Source organism: Symphalangus syndactylus, chromosome 8 (genome assembly GCF_028878055.3).
Source record: "Symphalangus syndactylus isolate Jambi chromosome 8, NHGRI_mSymSyn1-v2.1_pri, whole genome shotgun sequence".
Classification (NCBI taxonomy): Eukaryota; Metazoa; Chordata; class Mammalia; order Primates; family Hylobatidae; genus Symphalangus; species Symphalangus syndactylus.
The window spans coordinates 140,948,249-140,973,135 of NC_072430.2; the positions used below are offsets into that span (position 1 = coordinate 140,948,249).

The following is a 24,887-nucleotide window of genomic DNA, read 5'->3' on the forward strand; positions in this document are numbered from 1 at the left end:
TGCGCCTTCTAGCCGTGTCTTTACTCCGCAGAAGGGGCAAGGGAGCTCTCTGGGGTCTCTTTCACAAAGGCACTAATCTCAATCACAAGGGCTCTGCCCTCAGGACCTAATCACCCTCAGAGGCCCCACCTCCTAACACCATCACATTGGTGATTAGCTTTCAATGTAGGAATTTTTTGTAGGTGGGGGAACACAAAAATTCAGACCATGGCACCCAACAAATGTAAATTTCTTACATTTGGCCCGCCTAAGTGACTTCATACTTCTGGAGGGGAGTGTTTATTCATGCCTCCACCATTTTCCATCTCCATTGATTTCCACGCTTGCTGGCTGAACACATAATGAACAGATGGGAGGAGAAGTGTGTTCTCACCTGCAGACCGACCTCAGAGTTGAGTCACTGTAGTATCTGCCTTCTCTGCTTGGCCACACCAGCATGCCATGATCTGTGGTTTGTCGCATCCAACTTTCTTCCCTTTTTTTGCAAACTGAGCCATTTCCATGGCTCCAGTTTTCTGGGCCTTGCTTTCTCTGGGACTCCTCAAATATCACAGTTAGTAGTGCTGAGACTTGACTTGCCCGGTCTCTGGGTACTGCTAAGACGTTCAACTGCACAGAAAGCTTCCTTTAGAGCAGACAGTTGCTTTGTCATTGGCTTCTCACTTTCTCTTCATGGCCCAATCAGTTATAAATCACTCAGGACAAAGCAGTTGTTAAGCGAAAATAAACTTCTGGAGGCCTCTCGATTTGATTTAGATGATAGTAGTCCTCCCTTCTCCAAGGAGGATACATTCCAAGACACTAGTGCACACCTGAAGCCTCGGATCGTACCAAACACTACATACACTATACTTTTTCCTATATTGAAACAGGCAGATAGTGTATACAGCATGAACATGCTGGACAAAGGGATGATTCACGTCCATGGTGGGATGGGACAGGATGGTGTAAGACTTCATTAACACTGTGAAGAATGGTGCACAATTCAAAACTCAGGAATTTTCCATTTAATACTTATGGGTCACACTTGACTGTGGGTAACTGGAACCGCAAAAAGTGAAACTGAGGATAAGGGGGGACTAGTGCATATTTAAAAAGCTGGTTTACGGAAACTGACCATTTTTTGTAAGTTTCCGGCTACTGTGTGAACTTTGTCCCTTACACAACGCAGATAAATCCTGCATGGAGAACGTTTCTAAAGGTTCTTACTGAGAGTCAGTGGGACATACTGAGAGATGCAGAGATGCAAATGCAAATGTTTCCAGAAGAGGCTTTGTTATCAAATATCTTATCCTCTGTATTTGTCTTTGTGAAATTAGGAGGGCAGTCAGAGATAAACCGTGCGCCTTCTTCTTGCCCTCCCCAAATGTTAACTACTGCTATAATTTCCTGCCTGGCTTAAAGAGCGATTCAAATGCATGGAGGTTTTGTTGAAAATTTTCTATTGGCAAATATGTGCATCTGAAGTAGGTTGTTGAGGGATGGCTAACATCTCACACTGGTAGGGCTGTGGAAAAATTCAAATAGGGCTGCAACTGTTAGATTTTTTGAAATGAGGGTATACATTTTGGCATACATCTGTTAACATACAAGTTCAAATGTCAAAGGGATCACTCAGTGGCTTTCAGATTACCTGCTCCTCCCCTCTGGGTCCGTATCCTGGGGTCGGGGAGAGGTCGACCAGCGATTTTGAAGAGGCTGGCGATTTCCTGCTGGTCTGAGAGTGAAATAATAATCCCCTTCCCTGGATTCAGAAGTGAAAACCAACCCAGAAACTATAATGGCTGAACACTATATTTAAAAATTAATATGCACCAAACAATGTGATAGCTTATGCAACTAAACTTGAAAAACAGATCAAGCATCTCCATTATTTATTTATTTTTTTTTGAGATGGAGCTTCGCTCTGTCACCCAGGCTGGAGTGCGGTAGCGCGATCTTGGCTCACTGCAAGCTCTGCCTCCCGGGTTCATGCCATTCTCCTGCCTCAGCCTCCCGAGTAGCTGGGACTACAGGCGCCTGCCACCACACCCGGCTAATTTTTTGTATATTTAGTAGAGATGGAGTTTCACCATGTTGGCCAGGATGGTCTCGATCTCTTGACCTCGTGATCCACCTGCCTCGGCCTCCCAAAGTGCTGGGATTACAGGCGTGAGCCACTGCACCCGGCCGCATCTCCACTATTTTTGAGCTTGCATTTAGCTCGTTGTTTTACTTTTCTGCTCATGCATTTCCATCAGCACTAGGGAATCAACGTTCCTCATGGCTTTGAGGGCTGCAGGGTGCTACTCTTTCCCCCACAAAAGAAATACAAGAGACAGGAGAGAATCTACAGTGGGAAGTCTAAAAACGTATAGCTGTGCCCTGAATACATTTGTCACAAGTTTCTTTGATGGTATCTGGGTTAATTTTTGTCAGAAAGAGCTTCTTGGTTATGAGTATGGTAGTAAGAAATAAACCACATTTCTCACATGGGCCATGCAAACTGCCAGCTGGTTACTGGCTCTCCAGCTCTCCAGTCCTCAAACTTGGGCTGGAGTCTACACCACGGGCCCTCAGCTCTCTGGCCTTTGAACTCTACCACCAGCTCTCCTGGGGCCCCCTCTTGCAGATGGCAGACGGTGGGACTTCTCAGCTCCCTAACCGAAGGAACCAATATCTTATAATGAATGAATCTTTCTCTATTTAAATATAAAAGGACACAGAGGATATACACACACACACACACACACACACACACACACAGGCCACATGTATTGTTTTATACATTGCTCCCCTATTGGTTTTGTTTCTCTGGAGTGCCCTGACTACACTTTCTTCTCAAGCCTTCTCCTCACCTCTGCTGCATCATTTCCCCTCTGTGATCCTCTCTCTCTTTAAAGAACCTCCTGACTGCCTCCATCATAGCCTTAGTTTTCACTCCTCATTTTTTTTTCAGTGGAAAATAACTTTTATTGAGACCCCGCCAGCTGCAAAATCTGTTCCTGGCATTACGCTCCGTCTTCTATTGCAATTTGGTCTTTCTTGAGTGGTTTCATGAATACTTTCCATGAATACTTTCTTCTCTTCCATGGTCTGGGAGCAGCCATGGCCAAACTTGGCAGTGGTGTCAGTGAACCTAAGGTTAGTCTTCTCCAGAGCCCGCCGTTTGGTCTCAGCCAGCAAAGACTTGTGGAGGGTGAGCACTCACTTCTTGGTTCCCACCACACATTCCTTCAGCATGACAAAGCCACTGGTCACTTCACCATATGGGACAAAGCCACCCAGAGAGTTGATGCTCTTGTCAGGCAGGTCATGGTCAGTGGAGGCATTGTTTTTGATCAGTTTGTCATCCTTAATAAGGTAGTCCTGGCCGATCTTAAGAGATCAATCTTCTTGTTGATCTCACTGCGGTGATGGTAGCCTTTCTGCCCAGCATGTGCCACAGAGAAGGCCACACAGGTGGGATGCCATGCCCCAATTCAGGCCACCTTGAGCAAGCCTCAGTGGGTCTTGCAAGGTAGCTTCTTGGTGTGTCAATGACTTGTGACCCCTTTGTAGTCTTTGCCCTTGGTCACCTTGAAGACGTCAATCATCTCATCCTGCCCAAACACTTGGTTCACAGGTATGGGCTGCTCTAGCCTCTCCTGGCCCCAGTCCAGCTTCTTGGCCATGGTGCCTCTGTTCACCTGGATCTCCATCAGCGGGGCCTTCTTCTGACGTGGAGGAAGCAGGTGCATGTGGGTGTGACAGTGACGTGGATGACTTGGCAGTGCTTCTTCATGCTCCTGAAGTCCTGCTCCAGCTGCTTCTTGCCATCCTTATTCTGCCATTTCTTGCGGTAATTGGTAAAGGCCTTCTTCTTAGATTTATGCCAGTTGTTAGAGAAGTGCATTTTGCACTCATCACTGATGTGCTTAGCGAAGATGGTCTTGAAGGTCTGGAGGCCTTGAGGCTTGAGGGGTTTCCACGTAGCCCACGATGCCCACAGCCACCATGGCGGTGTCTCCACAATGGTCACAGCCTCTACCACCTCCTTCTTGTTCACGTTGGATCCTAGCCTGTTGACTTCTTGCACGATGTGGGTCATGCCAACCTTGTATCCCAGGAAGGCTGCGAGGTGGACCGGCTTGGAAGGGTCATCCTTAGAGCAGCTCTTCACCTTCCCACGATGCGTGCTCTGCACTTCCGAGGCAGGAAGCTGAGGGACCCATGTCTGGGAGTGGAGAACTTCTTGTGAGCCATCACTCCATCACATCTTGCTGGTAAAGCCTAATTTTTTTTTTTCTTTTTTTGAGACAGAGTCTCCCGCTGTTGCCCAGGCTAGAGTGCAGTGGTGCAATCATAGCTCACTGCAGCCTTCCTCCCAGGCTCAGGAGATCCTCCTGCTTCAGCTGCCTGAGTAGCTGGGACCACAGGCACACACCATCATGCCTGGCTAATTTTATAAAAATTGTTTGTAGGGATAGGGGTCTCCCTATGTTGCCCAGGCTGGTCTTGAACTTCTGGATTCAAGTGATCTGTCCGTCATGGCCTCCCAAAGTGGTGGATTATAGGCATGAGCCACTGCGCCCAGCCAGTTCTCACTTCTCATGGCAGAGGGACTCAGGAGGCAGAAAGAAAACCTTCCTTTTATCCTTCCAGAAATTCCCAGTTGGAAGACTATATAGGAAGTTCATGGTGCTGGATTTCTTCCTGCCTTCCATGCTGTTCTCATCCCGCAGTTGGTTTTAGCTCTTCCTCTTGCCTCAATATGTGGCTGTAATCCAGATTCTCCAGCCTCCATTCACACGAATTTTCCTACACCTCATCCGTGCCCCACCTTCAACTAGAGTTTTCCTGTGCAGGGCTATGTCCTGATCCACACCACTAGTCTTTATCTCTCCTGAGTTTGTCCTGAACTTCCAGCTGTTGAACCATAGACAACGGTTTGACTCAATAGCTCTAAAGCCAGCCCTGGTCCATCTGTTCTCAATCTTCCCTCTGTTCCACTCAAGACACCTGGAGTTCACTTCAATTCCTTGGTCTCCTCCTGTTTCTTCCACACCCTGTCAGCCAGGCAAGTCATCCTTTGTGGTATCTCTTGCATCCTTCACGATGTCTCTTGCATCTATTTCATCTTTTTATATCCAGTACTTTCACCCAAGGGCAGATCTTCATCTGAGCATTTATTCATCTCTTCAAAAATAATTACTGCATAGCTCTTGAGTTCCAAGAGCTGTCAGAGATGCCGATCAGAGTTTGGGGTCACTCTAGCTGCTGCAGGGGAACAGGCTGTAGAATGGCAGGAGAAGAGGTGGGGGCATTGGCTGGGAGGCTGGTGCAGTTGCAGCTGTGAGAGGCAATGATGCCTCTTGGTCAGGTGGTTGCCGTGGAGATGGGGAGATGTGGGCAGACTTGGGCTATGAGCGTAGGCTCCTGAAAGAGTCTCCTGCCATTCCATATCCCCCATGAAGCCTCCCCTGCCACTCTGGTGCCTAAGATCATCACTCTCCTTTGAGTCTGCAGTGCCTCCATTGGCCCTTTGCCTGTGTAACCAAATATATCCTTTCTCTAAGCAGTGATTTTTGAGCTTTTTATAAAAGGGACCTCTTGAAAACATGAAGAAAGCCCACACACCTTTTCCCCAGAGAATGTTCCTTCCCATGAAAGTTTACATACAACTTCAGGGTGTTAAACCATGGGGCCCCTGTTCCCTAGGCTAAGGACTCTATTATCTCTATCAACCACAAGCCAACCTCTCACTTCTTTCCATCTTCTTCTCTTATTGTATTTCAGTGGACACATAAGATGCTCCAGACATACATTTCCTTGATGGCACCCTCATTCCTGATAACTTCCTTTGGAAATGCATGACATTCACTTGTGCATTTTTGTAAAGTCATGCAAAATTTAGTTTGAAATGTTCTAAAATAACCTAAGAAAGTGGTTGGCTTAATGGTTCAGTTTGGAGCACCTCTTTGGGCCAAGGGATTGGAGAGGAGGAGCTGTGGTCAGAGTGAGGTCTGCTGGCACTGCAGATAAACAAATGCTTTCAATGTGAATTGTGCTGTATAAAGGTCCAAGGGTCTTTCCAGAAGAATTTAGCACTAAGTTAAATCATTTTGAGGCTAGAGTGAATTTAGAGAAGACTCATTAATGTTCATGTGATCATGTTACGACAGGTCAATACCACTTTAAATCGTTCCAAACGGTCCAACATGCGGCTTGAAAAATAACAGAGGAAACAGTTGTAAGAATGATTGCACAGTGCTCTATTACTGCGACTTTTGTTTCTAAAGCCAATGTGAGGTCCACACAACTGTGAGACAAAGGCAATTACTTTGGTATTGAAAGCACCTTTGCAGGACTGCTATCAGCAGAAAATGTCCTCCTGGCACTAGCATTGTCTTCTGTTCAAGTGCTTTCCACAGAGCATTCCTTAACTGCAGTCCACAACAATTTTGGATTTAAAACTGAGAACTCAAAAGAAAGACTATTTTGTTTTGAGAGTTCTGTATATATTCTAGGTGCTAATCTTTTTCAGATAGATAGTTTGCAAATATTTTCTCCCATCTATAGCTTTTTTTCATCCTCTTCACAGGGTCTTTCACAGAGCAACAGTTTCTGATTTTGATGAGGCCCAATTTATAAATTTTTCCTTTTATGGATCCTGCGTTTGGCGTCCAGTCTAAGACCTCTTTGCCTAGCTCTAGATTCTGAGGATGTTTTTCCTATGTTTTAATCTCAAAGCTTCATAGTTTTATGTTTAAGTCCACGACCCATTTTGAGTTAATACTTGTGTAAGGTGTGAAGTTTAACTAGAGATTCATTTTCTTGCCTATGAATGAGAGACTAATTTTTAGAACCTCATATTTGAATGTATTTATTGCACTTCTTTTTTTGTTTTTAGTACAGATAGAGTCTTGCTGTGTTGCCCAGGCTGGGTGCCAACTTCTGGCCTCAAGTGATCCTCCTGACCAAGCTTCCCAAAGTGCTGGGATTACAGGTGCGAGCCACTGGGCAGGACTACTGTGCTTTTGTGTTTTCTCTTCCACTAGCCCTGAGCTGAAGACGAACATCCCAGACTGTTCTATTTTCTTCTGTCTTTCAGCATCTCAGTATGGAGGGGCTCTAGATGGATCCAAATAAGGAACTGCAAACGTTCATATTTTAAACATTAAACTGTTTCACCAAGTTTCTTGATGAAAAGATCAAATGCAGGCAAGATTATTAATCACAAGATATTTTACTCTAAAATGGTCTTGTGTACAATTACAGAGACCCACTATGACAATCCTGCTTTTTCTCAATCCGCTAGCCCTGCAATAAATTGGAAATTCACACAGAAACACTGATTCATTGTGAAATTCAACTGAAACATTCAGCAGTTCTCCTTTTTTTGCACTTAATAATAGATTTTTTTCATATTTATGTTAATTTGTAACGATCTCATGGACTTGTAAAGCTTTTAGCTCTCTATCTGTGTGACATTTAGAAAATAACCTATTTTCCATTTAAAGAGGTTAGTTGAAATTTTCAGATAATCCTATCTGAGTATTTCAATTAACATATTAATATTTCAATTAAAACAGGAGGTCTTTTCAAGTTTTCCGATTATGCATATAGAACTGGCAATTGATATGTGGTCTGATCAAAATAGTGAAAGAATAATCATGCAGCTGGGCCCTGTGAGGGCTGGGATAAGCCAGCGTCCAGACAAGTTAGACACAACTATTTTCCTCTCTCTTCTCCCTTGCCCTCTAACCACGAGGAATTATAGTGCCTTTTGCTATAAGTCAAAATGTCAATTCTCACAAAAGGATTTGAATAACTGGTCTCAGGAATGGTTTGAGGTACGCTACGGTTGATACCGGAGTAAGACTTTTAAAAGTCTCTGGAAAGGGTAATCTGATCTCTAAGAAGTGTAGCAGCATAACTTAAATATATCCATTTTTATTAGAGATGACCATTTCTTCTTTTAATAATCACATTGTCACTCTGCAGATCTGCATTTTTCATGGAAAATTTCGTTTCTGATTCTGAAGGCGTTTCCCTTTCATTTGCAAGCATTTCATAAATGCTGATGTTCTCAAACTTTGCTTTTTGTTCAAAACTGTTCATCGTTAAGTGACTCTTTAATAGCTAGTTAATCAAATACTTTCACCCAACAAAGACCAGATTGTGTAGCTGGTAATTTCAGATTTACACAGAACAAGCTTCACTAACAGCGAATTTTTAATTTGCAAGTATAAAACTCCCTCGTGCATATTTAGAGGAAGAGATTCTTAGAATAAAATTGGAATGCTTCCAATTCTCTTTATTCTTAGGCACTTCTTCAAAATTATCTTGCAGAGTAAGAGTATGATTCTTAAAATTAACTATTCAGGGGGCTTTTATTTTTTTCCAGAACAAGCTAGAACTTCTGGGGTATAGGCAGAACAATAGGGCCCTAGGTGGTCTCCCAGATCGGGTTCCCTGGAAACACTCAGATGGAGATGGATGTAGGTGGTCTACTGGGAACACCACCCAGAAGGCAGAGAGGGAGGGAAGCAGCTCTGGGCAGAGGGAGAAGCTAAATTGTGATGCAATTGCAAGAGAACTATCAGCTAATCCCAAAGAGAGCAACAGAAGCTGGGAGAACTCTTGGAGTTGTCCAGGCAAGGTGAGGGGGCTGGGTTTTGGTACTATCACGTGACTATCCTTGGGTGCAGGCTGCCCCAGAAGGGGTGTAACCTTGCTTGCAGTGGCTTCCTTAGACTGGAGCAATTCCTGGGGTGGGATTTAGCTGTGAGTGTCAGCACTGTCATGTGAGGAGCCAGGTGCTTGAGTGCCTTGGTCCTGAAAGGGGTATCCAAGGGGCCCAACTCAGCATCTACTGCCAGTGAATTGGGTTGTGCCCCAAATGAGCAGTAAGGGGTCTCTTCTTTTGTTCATTCAGTGAACATCAGTGGAACGTGGTTAAAGAAAGGGATGAAGACAAATGGAGGCAGACGGAAGATCCACTGCGGGTCACAATGCAGGAGCCGAGCATGTGAAAGGAACGACTGCCTTCAGTCAGCCAGTCGCAGTCATGCCCGGGGCTTTGAACACAATGTTGGCTTCTATTTATTTATTTACTTTTTTATTTATATAAATATATATAATTTTGTGACAGAGTCTTATTCTATCTCTCAGGCTGGAGTGCAGTGGCACATTATTGGCTCACTGCAACCTCCGCCTCCCGGGTTCAAGCAATTCTCCTGCCTCAGCCTCCTGAGTAGCTGGGATTACAGGCGCCTGCCACCACGCCTGGCTAATTTTTGTATTTTTGTAGAGATGGGGTTTCACCATGTTGGTCAGGCTGGTCTTGAACTCCTGACCTCAGGTGATCTGCCCGCCTTGGCCTCCCAAAGTGCTAGGATTACAGGTATGTATTTTCAGTAGAGATGGGGTTTCACCATGTTGGCCAGGCTAGTCTCGAACTCCTGACCTCAGTGATCCGCCTGCCTTGGCCTCCCAAAGTGCTGGGATTACAGGTGTGAGTCACCGTGCCCGGCCAAAATGTTGGCTTTGGTTACTATTGCCTACATCGTGCCAGATGTGGGTGATGTGATTTTATGTTTACTATCACCCCTTCTCCCTTGCTCATAACTTCTAACTCAAGTAGCTCGTCCTACTTGACTGCATAGGCTATCCCTTTTCTCTCTCACTGTGACCTGGCACCAGGGTTCCCAGACACAGTCTGCCAGACCCGCGGAGCCGCTCCTCCCACACAGAAGTTCGCGAGTCTGTGTGCTGGTCAGAACCATCCTTGTAACATGAGGAGCATGACTGGCTGTCTGAGCTGGAGCTGGGTCACTGCCTCTCAACAGTCACAGTGGATCATAATCTCTACCAATCCACTCTGGAGAGCTGATGCAGACTGGAGTCACAGCAGGATCGTGATCTTTTTTTTTTTTTAATATTACTTTAAGTTCTGGGATACATGTGCAGAACGTACAGGTTTGTTACATAGGCATACATGTGCCATGGTGGTTTACCGCACCTATCAACCCATCATCTAGGTTTTAAGCCCCAAATGCATTAGGTATGTGTCCTAATGCTCTCTCTCCCCTTGCCCCCCATCTCCCAACAGGCCCCTGTGTGTGATGTTCCCCTCCCTGTGCCCATGTGTTCTCATTGTTCAACTCCCACTTATGAGTGAGAACATGCGGTGTTTTGTTTTCTGTTCCTGTGTTAGTTTGCTGAGGATGATAGTTTTCAGCTTCATTCATGTACCTGCAAAGGACATGAACTCATCATTTTTTATGGCTGCATAGTAGTCCATGGTGTATATGTGCCACATTTTCTTTATCCAGTCTATCATTGATGGGCATTTGGGTTGGTTCCAAGTCTTTGCTATTGTAAATAGTGCTGCAATAAACATATGTGTGTATGTGTCTTTATAGAATGATTTATAATCCTTTGGGTATATACTCAGTAATGGGATTGCTGGGTCAAATGGTATTTCTGGTTCTAGGTCCTTGAGGAATCGCCACACTGTCTTCCACAATGTTTGAACTAATTTACACTCTCACCAACAGTGTAAAAGCGTTCCTATTTCTCCACAGCCTTGCCAGCATCTGTTGTTTCCAGACTTTTTAATAATCACCATTCTAATTGGCATGAGATAGTATCTCATTGTGGTTTTGATTTGCATTTCTCTAATGACCAGTGATGATGAGCTTCTTTTCATATGTCTGTTGGCTGCATAAATGTCTTTAACGATCCACTCTTCAGAGCCGCTTCCGACTGGATTTTGGTCAGCCATGAAGTGGTATCTGACTGCAACACACTCTACTTCAAACATAGTCATGTTTTAGGATGAGGCCATCTTCAAGTCTGAGATCCGTTTCCCATAGAAAGAGTTTATGCTGAAAGCACATGGGCCCTAAGAGTACACTTCTCCCGCAGGCTTCACCATGAAGACCCCCCCAGTTATTGGCAAGTTCATCCCACCTCTGCTTCCAACCCCCCTACGCGAGGGAAGGACAGGCCCAATGTGACACTGTGTGAACTCTGATTTCCTTTGGTAACAAATACTTCTGTTAAAATATATACAGATGTCAGTGCTAGATGATAAATTTGAATGAACACATTTTGGTTAAATTAGTATGATTATTTTGACTTTCCAGTGTTTACTTGGTTTGTTAAGCATTTTTACTTCTCTCTACCATTGAGGAAAGACAAGTGGGATAATTTATTTTGAGGAAGGAAAACTCAAAGCTATCACATATGTGAAAAAACATGTGAGGTATCTGAGTTGTTGAAACGACGATTGATCCTAATTGATACTTATAAGTTATAGCAAATGTGGCAATGGATTGCTGATCAATATTTAAAAACTGAAAACCTGTTAGTAGATAACATGGTTTCTCTAGGAAACAAACGGCTGCACTCCCAACAGATTTGTAAATATTAACTCAAAGCAAAGAAGTCAATAAAAAGAAAATGAAATCAAATTTCTAAAATTTCGTACAAATATTTTACCTTATTTTTCTCCTTTGTTCCTTTCTTTTGTTTTTTGGCTTTCTTGGGTTGTTTTTCCTTTTTCTTCTTTTTCTTCTTTTCGTTTTTTTCTTCTTCCTCTTGGTTTGCAATGATATCCTCAATAACCTAGTGAAAACCAAAATAATCATACCATTTTCATAGATCCCTATCAAGAGGAGGACTGTTTTCCCTGTCTGAAAGGAAGTTTTTGTGCTGGTCAGTATCACCTCTCTGCCTGGCCCTGGACCCTGCAGGCTGACCCCTTCTGGGGCATGGTGAGGCTCCTGCCTACCATCTACCCTTAGCTGGATTCATGAATAGGGGGCAGCAGCCTCAGTGTAGATGGAGAGTCTCGACATTTCTGAGCCCAGTTCCTTCCCTAATTCCACCCGTTCCAGCTCTTGGAGGTTCCACAAACTCTAGGGGAGGTCATAGCTTCCTCAACGTCTCAGCAACAGCTGGATGTGCCAGCCCTGCCCACAGCTCATCAAAATCCAGGGGAGGATGCCACTGTTTCCTGCTAGGCCCCAATGGCAACAGCCACTCTTGCAATAACTTCCATTTTCATAAGTTGGTTTCTTTCACCAGTGATTTAATTTATACCCCCTATAGTGACAAAAGACCTAAATTATAAAATATTTGTTAAAAAGTATCCAGTTCACATAGGATTAGCACCACCGGAGAATTATTATAGATTTGTTAAAAAAAATATAATTCAGTTCAATACAACAGTGTTCACTGAGTACTCACTCACTGCCACAGAGCTGTGAATTCCAGGAGATATAAAGGTGACAATGACAGGACACACTTCCTGTTTGGCCCCCGGGGCTCTGCTCATGACTCGTCATGTGGCCAAGACAAGCTGCATAAGCTCTCTGAGACTCAGTTTCCTCAGCTCTAAAATGGAGCCAGCATCTCCGTACACAGCACTTAGGATCTGCTGGGCATGCTTCTGAGAGCCTCGCAGAGACAGACTCCTTCGCTGCTACACCAGATGCATGAGGGTTGCTGTTGTTGCCCCGTTTTATGGATGAGGGAACTGGGACACACAGAGTGCAGTATCCTAGCCAGGGACACACAGCTAGTGAGTAGCTGAGCTGGGATTCAGGACGTGCTTAACCAGGATGAATTTTATAATGTAGGGAGAAAAGAGGCATGATGCATAAGAACACATGTCAACTTGCTCCATTGTACAAAATGCACAGAGTGAAACCAACAATCCATACTCCAGTCTCAGGTACATACACATGTAGTCCAAGTACAAAGGAATGTAAGGGAATGACATACTCCAAATTGAGTACAGCAGTTGCCTTTGAACATGGAGCAATTAAAAAATTGGGGGTGGGGAGACAAGGGCTAATATCGTTTTATCCTAGCGTGGAGAAAGGCGAGAGGTGAAGCATGTGTTGTGCACATATTTGGCCATGCAAAAATCATCTTTTCCCAGCCTGGGCAACATGATGAAACCCCATGTCTACAAAAAAAAAATACAAAACATTAGCCAGGCGTCGTGGTGCACACCTGTACTCCCAGCTATCTGGGAGGCTGAGGTGGGAGGATTACCTGAGCCTGGAAGGTAGAGGCTGCAGTGAGCTATGATCCAGCCACTGCCCTCCAGCCTGGGCGACAGAGTGAGATACTGCCTCAAAAAACAAAACAAAACAAAGGCTCACCTTGACTCACAGAATCAAGGTGTGTCTGCCCAGGTCTTCGTTGTACTGAGCACTTGTAACACAGACATTGTTTGGACCTTAGAAACTGTAAAACTTTCCTGCTTTCTCTTGTGGGCATTTAGTGCTATAAATTTCCCTCTACACATTGCTTTGAATGTGTCTCAGAGATTTGGTATGTTGTGTCTTTGCTCTCGTTGGTTTCAAAGAACATCTTTATTTCTGCCTTCATTTCGTTATGTACCCAGTAGCCATTCAGGAGCAGGTTGTTCAGTTAAAATTGACACCCTAACATCACAATTAAAAGAACTAGAGAAGCAAGAGCAAACACATTCAAAAGCTAGCAGAAGGCAAGAAATAACTAAGATCAGAGCAGAACTGAAGGAAAGAGAGACACAAAAAACCCTTCAAAAAAATCAATGAATTCAGAAGCTGGTTTTTTGAAAAGATCAACAAAATTGATAGACCGCTAGCAAGACTAATAAAGAAGAAAAGAGAGAAGAATCAAATAGATGCTATAAAAAATGATAAAGGGGATATCACCACCGATCCCACAGAAATACAAACTACCATCAGAGAATACTATAAACACCTCTACGCAAATACACTAGAAAATCTAGAAGAAATGGATAAATTCCTCGACACATACACCCTCCCAAGACTAAACCAGGAAGAAGTTGAATCTCTGAATAGACCAATAACAGGCTCTGAAATTGAGGCAATAATTAATAGCTTACCAACCAAAAACAGTCCAGGACCTGATGGATTCACAGCCAAATTCTACCAGAGGTAAAAGGAGGAGCTGGTACCATTCCTTCTGAAACTATTCCAATCAACAGAAAAAGAGGGAATCCTCCCTAACACATTTTATGAGGCCAGCATCATCCTGATACCAAAGCCTGGCAGAGACACAACCAAAAAGAATTTTAGACCAATATCCCTGATGAACATCGATGCAAAAATCCTCAATAAAATACTGGCAAACCAAATCCAGCAGCACATCAAAAAGCTTATCCACCATGATCAAGTGGGCTTCATCCCTGGGATGCAAGGCTGGTTCAACATATGCAAATCAATAAACATAATCCAGCATATAAACAGAACCAACGACAAAAACCATATGATTATCTCAATAGAGGCAGAAAAGGCCTTTGACAAAATTCAACAACCCTTCATGCTAAAAACTCTCAATAAATTAGATATTGATGGGACGTATCTCAAAATAATAAGAGCTATCTATGACAAACCCACAGCCAATATCATACTGAATGGGCAAAAACTGGAAGCATTCCCTTTGAAAACTGGCACAAGACAGGGATGCCCTCTCTCACCACTTCTATTCAACATAGTGTTGGAAGTTCTGGCCAGGGCAATCAGGCAGGAGAAGGAAATAAAGGGTATTCAATTAGGAAAAGAGGAAGTCAAATTGTCCCTGTTTGCAGATGACATGATTGTATATTTAGAAAACCCCATCATCTCAGCCCAAAATCTCCTTAAGCTGATAGGCAACTTCAGCAAAGTCTCAGGATACAAAATCAATGTGCAAAAATCACAAGCATTCTTGTACACCAATAACAGACAAACAGAGAGCCAAATCGTGAGTGAACTCCCATTCACAATTGCTTCAAAGAGAATAAAATACCTAGGAATCCAACTTACAAGGGATGTGAAGGACCTCTTCAAGGAGAACTACAAACCACTGCTCAATGAAATAAAAGAGGATACAAACAAATGGAAGAACACTCCATGCTCATGGGTAGGAAGAATCAATATCGTGAAAATGGCCACACTGCCCAAGGTAATTTATAGATTCAATGCCATCCCCATCAAGCTACCAATGACTTTCTTCACAGAATTGGAAAAAACTACTTTAAAGTTCATATGGAACCAAAAAAGAGCTCACATCGCCAAGTCAATCCTAAGCCAAAAGAACAAAGCTGGAGGCATCACGTTACCCGACTTCAAACTATACTACAAGGCTACAGTAACCAAAACAGCATGGTACTGGTACCAAAACAGAGATAGAGACCAATGGATCAGAACAGAGCCCTCAGAAATAATGCCGCATATCTACAACTATCTGATCTTTGACAAACCTGACAAAAACAAGAAATGGGGAAAGGATTCCCTATTTAATAAATGGTGCTAGGAAAACTGGCTAGCCATATGTAGAAAGCTGAAACTGGATTCCTTCCTTACACCTTATACAAAAATTAATTCAAGATGGATTAAAGACTTACATGTTAGACCTAAAACCATAAAAACCCTAGAAGAAAACCTAGGCAACACCATTCAGGACTTAGGCATGGGCAAGGACTTCATGTCTAAAACACCAAAAGCAATGGCAACAAAAGCCAAAATTGACAAATGGGATCTAATTAAACAAAAGAGCTTCTGCACAGCAAAAGAAACTACTATCAGAGTGAACAGGCAACCTACAGAATGGGAGAAAATTTTTGCAATCTACCCATCTGACAAAGGGCTAATATCCAGAATCTACAATGAACTCAAACAAATTTACAAGAAAAAAACAAACAACCCCATCAAAAAGTGGGCAAAGGATATGAACAGACACTTCTCAAAGAAGACATTTATGCAGCCAAAAGACACATGAAAAAATGCTCATCATCACTGGCCATCAGACAAATGCAAATCAAAACCACAATGAGATACCATCTCACACCAGTTAGAATGGCCATCATTAAAAAGTCAGGAAACAACAGGTGCTGGAGAGGATGTGGAGAAATAGGAACACTTTTACACTGTTGGTGGGACTGTAAACTAGTTCAACCATTGTGGAAGTCAGTGTGGTGAATTCTCAGCGATCTAGAACTAGAAATATCATTTGACCCAGCAATCCCATTACTGGGTATACACCCAAAGGATTATAACTCATGTTGCTATAAAGACACATGCACATGTATGTTTACTGTGGCACTATTCACAATAGCAAAGACTTGGAACCAACCCAAATGTCCAACAATGATAGACTGGATTAAGAAAATGTGGCATATATACACCATGGAATACTATGCAGCCATAAAAAATGATGAGTTCATGTCCTTTGTAGGGACATGGATGAAGCTGGAAATCATTCTCAGCAAACTATTGCAAGGACAAAAAACCAAACACCACATGTTCTCACTCATAGGTGGGAATTGAACAATGAGAACACATAGGCACAGGAAGGGGAACATCACACACCGGGGCCTGTTGTGGGATGGGGAGAGGGAGGAGGGATAGCATTTGGAGATATACCTAATGTTAAATGACGAGTTACTGGGTGCAGCACACCAACATGGCACATGTATACATATGTAACTAACCTGCATGTTGTGCACATGTACCCTAAAACTTAAAGTATAGTAAAAAACTTTCAGAAATGGAAAGACTTAAAAAAAAAAGTCTGATATATAAATATGAGCAGCTGAAAAGAAGATGAAATCCTTATTTGTAGAGTATACATTTCACTGTGGCCTTATCAGTTAAGCCTTTTAAAGTCTTACCAATTATATGGTTTATTTCATCTCTCTCCTTTTATAGTTTATTAGTTTAAATTTTTGAGTATTACATTTTCATGGTTCACCATTCAAAAGTTATGAAAGAGTAATTATACATAAATATAGTGAAAGGTTTCCTCCCTATACTATTAACTAGCCAAGAAGATCCACTTTCTCTTTTTATTTTTTTATTAAGGCATAATTGACAAAAATTTAATATATTTAGAGTATACAACATGACTTTTTGATACATGTACACAATGTGGAATGATTAAGTCAAGCTAACTAACATGTCCATCACCTTACATATTTAGCATTTTTATTGTGTGATGAAAACATTTACAATCTATTCTCTTAGCAATTAAAAATATACAACATAATATTGTTAATTATAGTCATCATGCTGGACAATACATCTCCAGAACTTTTTCCTCCTGTCTAATGGAAACTCTGTACCCTTTGACCAACATCTCTCCATTCCGTGATCTTCCCCTCCCACCCTTGGTAACCACTATTCTACTCTCTGCTTCTGTAAGTTAAATTTATTTCTTAGATTTTATTTGTAAGTGAGATCATGCAGTATTTGTCTTTCTGTGCCTGGCTTATTTCACTTAGCATAATGTCCTCCAGGTTCATGCATGTTGTCACAAATGACAGAAATTTCCTTCTTTTTTAAAGCTGAATAGTGTTCCATTGGGTATATACAACACATTAGGTTTATCCATTCATCCACTGAAGAACACTGAGGTTGCTTCCACATCTTGGCTATTGTGAGTGATGCTGCAATGAACATGGAAGTGCAGACATCTCTTTGACTCACTGATTTCATTGCCTTTGGATACATACTCAGTAGAGGGATTGCTGGATCATATAGTAGTTTTATTTTTCATTTTTTGAGGAACTTCCACACTGTTTTCCATAATGGCTGTGTTAATTTACATTCCCACCAACAGTGTACAAGGGTCCCCTTCTCTCACATCCTTGCTTACATTTGTTATCTTTTGTCTCTTTGATAACAGTCATCCTAACAAGTGTGAGGTAATATCTCATTGTTTAATTTGCATATGTCTGTTGCGTTGAGCATTTTCCCATATATGTGTTGACCATTTGTATGTCTTCTTTTGAGAAATGTCTATTCATGTCCTTTGCCCAATTTTAAATTAGGTTGTTTTCTTGCTATAGCAGTCTTTAAATTATTAATATATTTTGGATATTAACACCTTATCAGATGTATGGTTTGCAAATATTTTATCCCAATTCATAGGTTGACTCTTCTGTTTCCTTGCTGTGCAGAACTTTTTGTTTGGTGCAATCCCATTTATCTATTTTTACTTTTGTTGCCTGTGCTTTTGGGGTCATATCCAGAAAATCACTGCCCAGATCAATGTCATGGAAATTTCCCCTATGTTTTCTTACAGTAGTTTTATAGTTTCTGGTCTCTTGTCCGTGGCTTTCACTCATTTTGAGTTGATTTGTGTATATGGTGTGAGACAAGGGTTCAATTTCCTTGTTCTGCATGTGGAAATCCAGTTTTCTCACACCATTTATCAAAGAGACTTATCCTTTTTCATTGTGTGTTTTTGACACCTTTGTTGAAAATCAATTTGCTGTAGTGTGTGGGTTTATTTCTGGGCTCTCTCTTCTGTTCCATTGATCTTTATGTCTGTTTTTATGCCAGTATCATGCTGTTTTGCTTTCTGTAGCTTTGTAATATATTTGGAAATCCAGAAGTGTGATGTCTCTAGCTTTGTTCTTTTAGCCCAAGATTTCATTGGATATTTGAGGTGTTTTGTGGTTCCATATAAATTTTAGAATTGCTTTTTCTATTTCTGTGAAAAAGTGTCACTGAAATTTTGATAGTGATTACATTGAATCTATAGATCACTTTGGGTAATATGTTCATTTTTACAACATTAATTCTTCCAATTTATGAGTACAGGATATCTTTCTATTTATTTGTGTCTTCTTAAAATTCTTTCATCAATGTTTTGCAGGTTTCAATATACAGATCCTTCACCTCCTTGGTTAAATTTATACCTAAATTAAAATAATGTTATTATAAATGGGTTTTCTTGATTTCTTTTTCAGAGAGTTCACTGTTAGTGTATAGAAATGCTACTGATCTTTTGTATGTTGATTTTGTATCTTGCAACTTTACTAAATTTGTTTTTCAGTTCTAACAGTATTTTTAGTGGAGTCTCTGGGGTTTTCTTTTTTTTTTTTAATTTTTAAAAATTTAATACAGGGTCTTGCTGTGTTGCCGAGGCTATTCTCGAAAACCTGTGCTAATGTGATCCCCCACTTCAGCCTCCCAAAGTGCTGGGATTACAAGCATGAGCCACCGTGCCTGGCCTCTGGATTTTTCCATATACAAGATCAAAAACAGGCAATTTCACTTCTTCCCTTCCTATTTGGATGCCTTCTATTTCTTATTCTTGCCTAATTGCTCTGGCTAGGACTTCTGTACTAGGTTGAATAAAAGTGGCAAGAGTGGGCATCCTTATCTTGTGCAGATCTTAGAGGAAAAACTCAGATTTTCACTGTTGAATATGATTTTAGCTGTGGGCTTTTCGTATATAGTCTTTATTGTGTTAAGTTCCTTCTCTGCATAATTTGTTGAGTTTTTATGATGAAAGAGTTCAGAATTTTGTCAAATACTTTTTCTGCATCTATTAAAATGATCATATGATTTTTATCCCTCATTCTGTTAATGTGGTATATTACACTGATTGATTTGGATCCACTCTTGCATCCCAAGGATAAATCCTGTTTGATCATGGTGAATGATTCTTTTAATGTGCTCTTGAATTTGGTTCGCTAGTATTTTGTTGAGGGTCTCTGCATCTATGTTCATCATGAATATTGGCTTATAATTTTCTTTTCTTTCAGTGTCTTGTCTGGTTTTGGTATTAGGTTTATGCTGGCCTCATAAATGAATTTGGAAGTATTTATTTCTCTTCAATTTTTGGGAAGAATTTAAGAAGCATTGGTATTAGTTCTTTACATGTTTGGTAGAATTCATACAAGAAGCCATTTTATCCTGGGCCTTTCTTTGTTGGAAGGGTTTTGATTACTGATTCAATTTCTCTACTCACTATGATTTTCTATTTTTTCGTGATTAGTCCTGTTGTATTATAATTTATCCATTTCTTCTAGGCTAATGAATTTGCTGGTATATAATTATTCATAGTAGTCTCATGATCTTTTGTATTTCTATGGTATCAGTTGTAATGTCTCCTCTTTCATTTTTAATTTTATTTGTCTGACTCTTTTCTTTCCTAGTCTGGTTAACAGTCTGTCAATTTTATCTTTCACGAAACCAACTCTTAGTGTACCTTTTCTGTTGTTTTTTTGAGGCTCCATTTTATTTATTTTTGTTCTAATCTTTCTTTCCTCTGCTAATTTTGTACTTAATAATAGTTCGTTTTTCTTTTTCTAGTTCCTTGAGGCATAATGTTAGGTTGTTTGAGATCTTTCTTCTTTTATGGTGTAGGCATTTATTGCTAGAAGTTTTCCTCTTAGTACTGCTTTTGTTGCATCTCACAGGTTTTAGTATGCTGTGTTTCCATTTTTATTGGTTTCAAGACATTTTAAAATTTGCCTTTAAGTTTCTTCTTTGATCCATTGGTTGTTTAGGAGCATGTTGTTAATTTCTATCTATTTGTGAAATTTCAAAGAGTTTTCCTTTTATTGTTTCTGGTTTCACACCATTGCAGTCTGAAAAGATATACTTGATATGATTTTGATCTTCCTAAATTTGTTAAGGCTTGTTTTGTGGCTGAATATATGATTTGTCCTGGGGAATATTCTATGTGCATTTGAAAGGAATGTATATTCTGCTGCTGTTGGAGCAAATGTTCTGTATATGTCTATTAGGTCCATTTGGTCTAAAGTGTAGTTCAAGTTCATTGTTTCCTTATTGATTTTATGTTTGAATGATCTGTCCATTGTTGAAAGTGAAGTACTGAAATTCCCTACTATTATTGTATTGTAATCTATCCCTTCAGATCTATTAATATTTGCTTTTCATATTTATATGCTCTGATGTTTGGTACATATATATTTGCAATTGTTATACCCTATTGATGAACTGATCTCTTTATAATTATATAATGATCTTACTTGCCCTTTTTACAGTTTTTGACTTAAAGTATATTTTGTCTGACATAATTATAGTTACCCTTGCTTTCTTTTGGATTCAATTTACATGGAATATCTTTTTCTATCCCTTCACCTTCATTCTATGTGTGTCCTTAAAGGTAAAGTGAATCTCTTGTATGCAGCATATAGTTGGGTAATTTTTTAAAAATCCATTCAGCCATGCTATGTCTTTTGATTGGAGAATTTAATTCATTTGCATTTGAGATAATTATTGACAGGAAGAACTTATTGCTGCCACTTTGTTTATTACTTTCTGATTGTCTTGTAGATCCTTCTTTCATTTTGTTCTGGTATTATTTTCCTGATTTCATTAAATAGTTCATTTGTATTGCCTTGTAATTTGCTGAGCTTCTTTAGAATACTTATTTTGAATTCTCTGTCATGTAATTCATGGATCTCCAATTCTTTAGGGTCAGTTACTGAAAGTTTATTGTGTTCTGATGGTGGTATCATGTTTCCCTGATTCTTCATGTAGTCTTATAAATGAGTCTGCAAATTTCAAGAAGTAGTCACCTCTTCCAGACTTTATGGACTGGCTTTGTTAAAGAAAGACCTTCACCTGTGGGCAGCAGGGTAGGGAGACAGAGGCATGCTGGGGGCACTGTAGCACCAGGTCTAGTGTTGTGAGGTACCAAGTGTTGGGGTATGTGGTGGCTCCAAATCTGGGGGACCGTTCAGTCTTGCCATTTCAGGCAGCTGGAGTCTGTGATGTTGGCACCTGCTTAGTCCTTTGTGGCTGGGGCCAGCTGCAGGTGCACAGGTGGCAGTGGGGGCCAGCAGCTTGCATATGCATAATTGCAGAGGCCAGCTGCAGGCCAGCAACACCATCTGCGTGCATGGGCAGTTTCAGGCTGAGCTGGAGGGGTGCATACACATGTAGCTACAGGGACCAGCTTTGGGAACAAGTACAGTGTGGGGATAGGAGCTGGAGGGCATGGCCAACCGGTTATGCTCACCTAGTTGCGGGGACCAGACTAGGAGCTACTGCAATAGCCTGGCTACAGGAGTCAGCCTTGGGTGCATGCAGTGGTGGGGTTGGAGTCTGTGATAGGGGGCTCCAAGGCTGTTTTCTGGTATGCATGCAGTAGCTGCTCTGGGTTCCTGGCACAGAGAACCTGTGGAGGCAGTAGCTGGGGTGGTTTCAAGGAGATGGGGTGACTTAGGCACCTAGGGAACATGACGGCCACTTGGGTGGGTCGCTGGGCTGGGGTCACTGTGGCAGGAGCAGTCATGTGGCTCTGGATGGCTCCAGTGGGGGACAGGTAGGAGACTCAGGCACCTGGAGACTGTGAAGGTGAAAAGAAATGCAGTGTCCTCAGCGGTGAAAGCTGAAGGGGGTCCACTGCTTCTGTGCAGGCAGTTGGTTTCCTCAGCTGTGAAAACTGTAGGATCCTCTGCAGAATATGCTGTTGGGGTTCATGATAACAAACCGAGGGGTCCTCTGTGGTGAAAGCTGCAGGTGGTTGTGTGGTGGTCTTGAGGGCTGTTGAGTTCCTCAGCAGAGGTCTGCTGGAGTCCTGGGCTAAGCAGGCCACTGGGGTTTGTGGTGACTTCCAGTGTGTGGCTGATCATAATACACTTGCTGAAAAGTCAACCCAAATACTTTGGATATGCTTCTAAAGACATTTTATATACATATATGCAAATGTACATATAATACACACACACACACACAGAGCACACTGGCATTGTTGTGTTATGTTTGCCAGTTGTATAGGTGAAAAGTAATATGTCATTGAAGTTGTCTCTTTTTTAAACCAATACAAAATTTATTTTACCTGCACTCTTCAGTTATAGCAAAATCTTCCAAGTGCACACAGATGTACACCTGTATACACACAAATGCACATTATAAACATTAACTTGTCATTTTATACAAATGTTAGCATATTATAAATATTGTTTTTGTTCTGCATTTTTCACCTAATAATATACCTTGGCCATCTTTCCTTAGTGGCACATACAGAGCTTCATGGCTCATTGTTTACAGGTGTATTGTAACAATTTATTTGGCCATTCCCCTACCAAATAAGATTGAGGTTATTTCTAATAGTAATCTGCTGTTGTTTCTAATAGTAATCTGCAACTACTAACATTGTTGCCATGAATAAATGCATGCAAATATCATTTTGCAGGTGGTGAACATATCTGCAGGATAAATTCCTTAAAGTAGAAATGCTGGATCAAGTGTATACACATTTGTAATACTGTTAAACTTCCCACCATGGGTTGTGTCAATTTACTCTTCTGCCAGCAGTGTAGGAGAGCGCCTGTTTCCCCATATGCTTGTTGTCACAGTGCATCTTGTTTGCCAGTTGCATGGGTGGAAAATGTAGTCGCTTTTGTTTTTTTCGAGAAGCCAATATTGAATTTATTTTGCTCCTGCTCATCAACTCGAGCAAAATCTTCCAAAGTTAAAAGTGCACTTTACTGCCTATTAAGTCAGCCATCATTTTTTTGGCCTCAGGGCCAAATCTTGCCTGGTGCCTGTTTTATCTTTTCAAAATATAATTTTATTGAAGCATATCATATACTCACCCATTTCAAGTGTGCAATTCAATAATTTTTCAGCAAGTATATCAAGTTGTGTTCCATTACCATAAATCAGTTTTAGAACATTTCTATCACCCTAATAAGATTCTCTCATTTCCATTAATTGCTAATCCCTTTTCTCTCTCCTTCCCAGGTGCATTAGTCCATTCTCCTGCTGGTATGAAGAAATACCCAACACTGAGTAATTCATAAAGTAAAGAGGTTTACTTGGCTCACAGTTCCACATGGCTGGGAAGGCCTCAGGAAACTTACAATCATGGTGGAAGAGGAAGCAAACACGTCCTTCTTCACATGGCAACAGGAGAGAGAAGTGCCGAGCAAAGGGGGAAAAGCCCCTTATAAAGCCATCAAATCTAGTGAGAACTCACTCACTATCATGAGAACAGCATGAGGGTAACTGCCTGCATGATTCAATTACCGCCTAACAGGTCCATCCCACAACAAATGGGCATCATGGGAACTACAATTCAAGATGAGATTTGGGTGAGGACACAACCGAAGCATTATCACCAAGCAAGCACTAATCTACTTTCTGTATCTACAGGTTTACTTTTTCTAGACATTTCATATAAATGGAATCATAAAATACATAGTCCATCGTGTCTGGCTTCTTTCACGTTACATAATGTTTTAATATGGCATAATGCTTTAAGTTCATCCATGTTGTAGCATGTATCAGTTGTGTGTTCCTTTTTAATTGCCAAAATAATATTAAGTTGCATGGATATACCATATTTTACTTATCTATTCCCCAGTTGATATGTATTTGTTTCAAATTTTTGGCAATTATGAGTAATGCTGCTATGAACATTCATCTACAAATGTTTTTGTGTGGATATATGTTTTCATTTCTTTTGGATAGAGTCCTAAGAGAAGAATTGCTAGGTCCATTGGTAAATTTATGTTTAACTTTTAAGAAATTGGCATGATGTTTTCCAAAGTGGCAACATTTTATGTTCCCACTAGCAATGTATGAGGGTTCCCTTTTCTCTACATCTTCAACATTTGTAATTGTCTTTTTTTTTGTATCCATCCTCATGGGTGTGAAATAGCATCACATTTCTGTTTTAATTTTCATTACCCTAATGACTAATAATGTTGAACATTTTTTCATGTTCTTACTAGCCATCCATACATCTTCCTTTGTGAATTGTCTGTTCAAGTCTTTTGACTGTTTTTTGATTGAATTGTTTGTCTTCTTATTGAGGTGTAAGAGTACTGTGTATTTTCTGGCTGTAAGTCCTTTAGCAGGTAGGTATTCTGCAAATATTTTCTCCCAGTCTGTTACTTGTATTTTCATTTTCTTAATAGTATCTTTTGAAGTGCAAAAGTTTTGCATTTTGTTGAGGTTCAATTGATCAATTTTGTCTGTCAGTGTAGTTTTAATTTGCATTTCTCTTACATGTGTGAGGTTGATCGTCTTTTCATATGTTGAACATCTTTTATTATGTTTTGAATTCATTTGAGTTTTCTTTTCTGAGAACTGTCTATTCAAATCCTTTTGCTGTTTTTTTGTATTGGGTTATTAATCTTT

The 24,887-nt window shown here is 40.9% G+C and overlaps 1 protein-coding gene and 1 pseudogene across 8 annotated transcripts in view; both read right to left on the minus strand.

Annotated features, from left to right (window-relative positions):
* IQCA1 (IQ motif containing with AAA domain 1) overlaps positions 1 to 24,887 on the minus strand; it is a 178,892-nt gene that overhangs the window by 72,444 nt on the left and 81,561 nt on the right. For 7 of the 8 annotated variants that reach the window (XM_063645773.1, XM_055291068.2, XM_063645774.1 and 4 more), the window contains one exon: positions 11,470 to 11,595. The exons of the other annotated variant lie outside the window; for it this stretch is intronic. In XM_063645773.1, coding sequence (XP_063501843.1) covers positions 11,470 to 11,595 — 126 coding nt within the window. The remainder of the gene's footprint in view (positions 1 to 11,469; positions 11,596 to 24,887) is intronic. 8 annotated transcript variants of the gene reach the window in all.
* Positions 122 to 9,496, minus strand: LOC134737484 (large ribosomal subunit protein uL3-like; annotated as a pseudogene).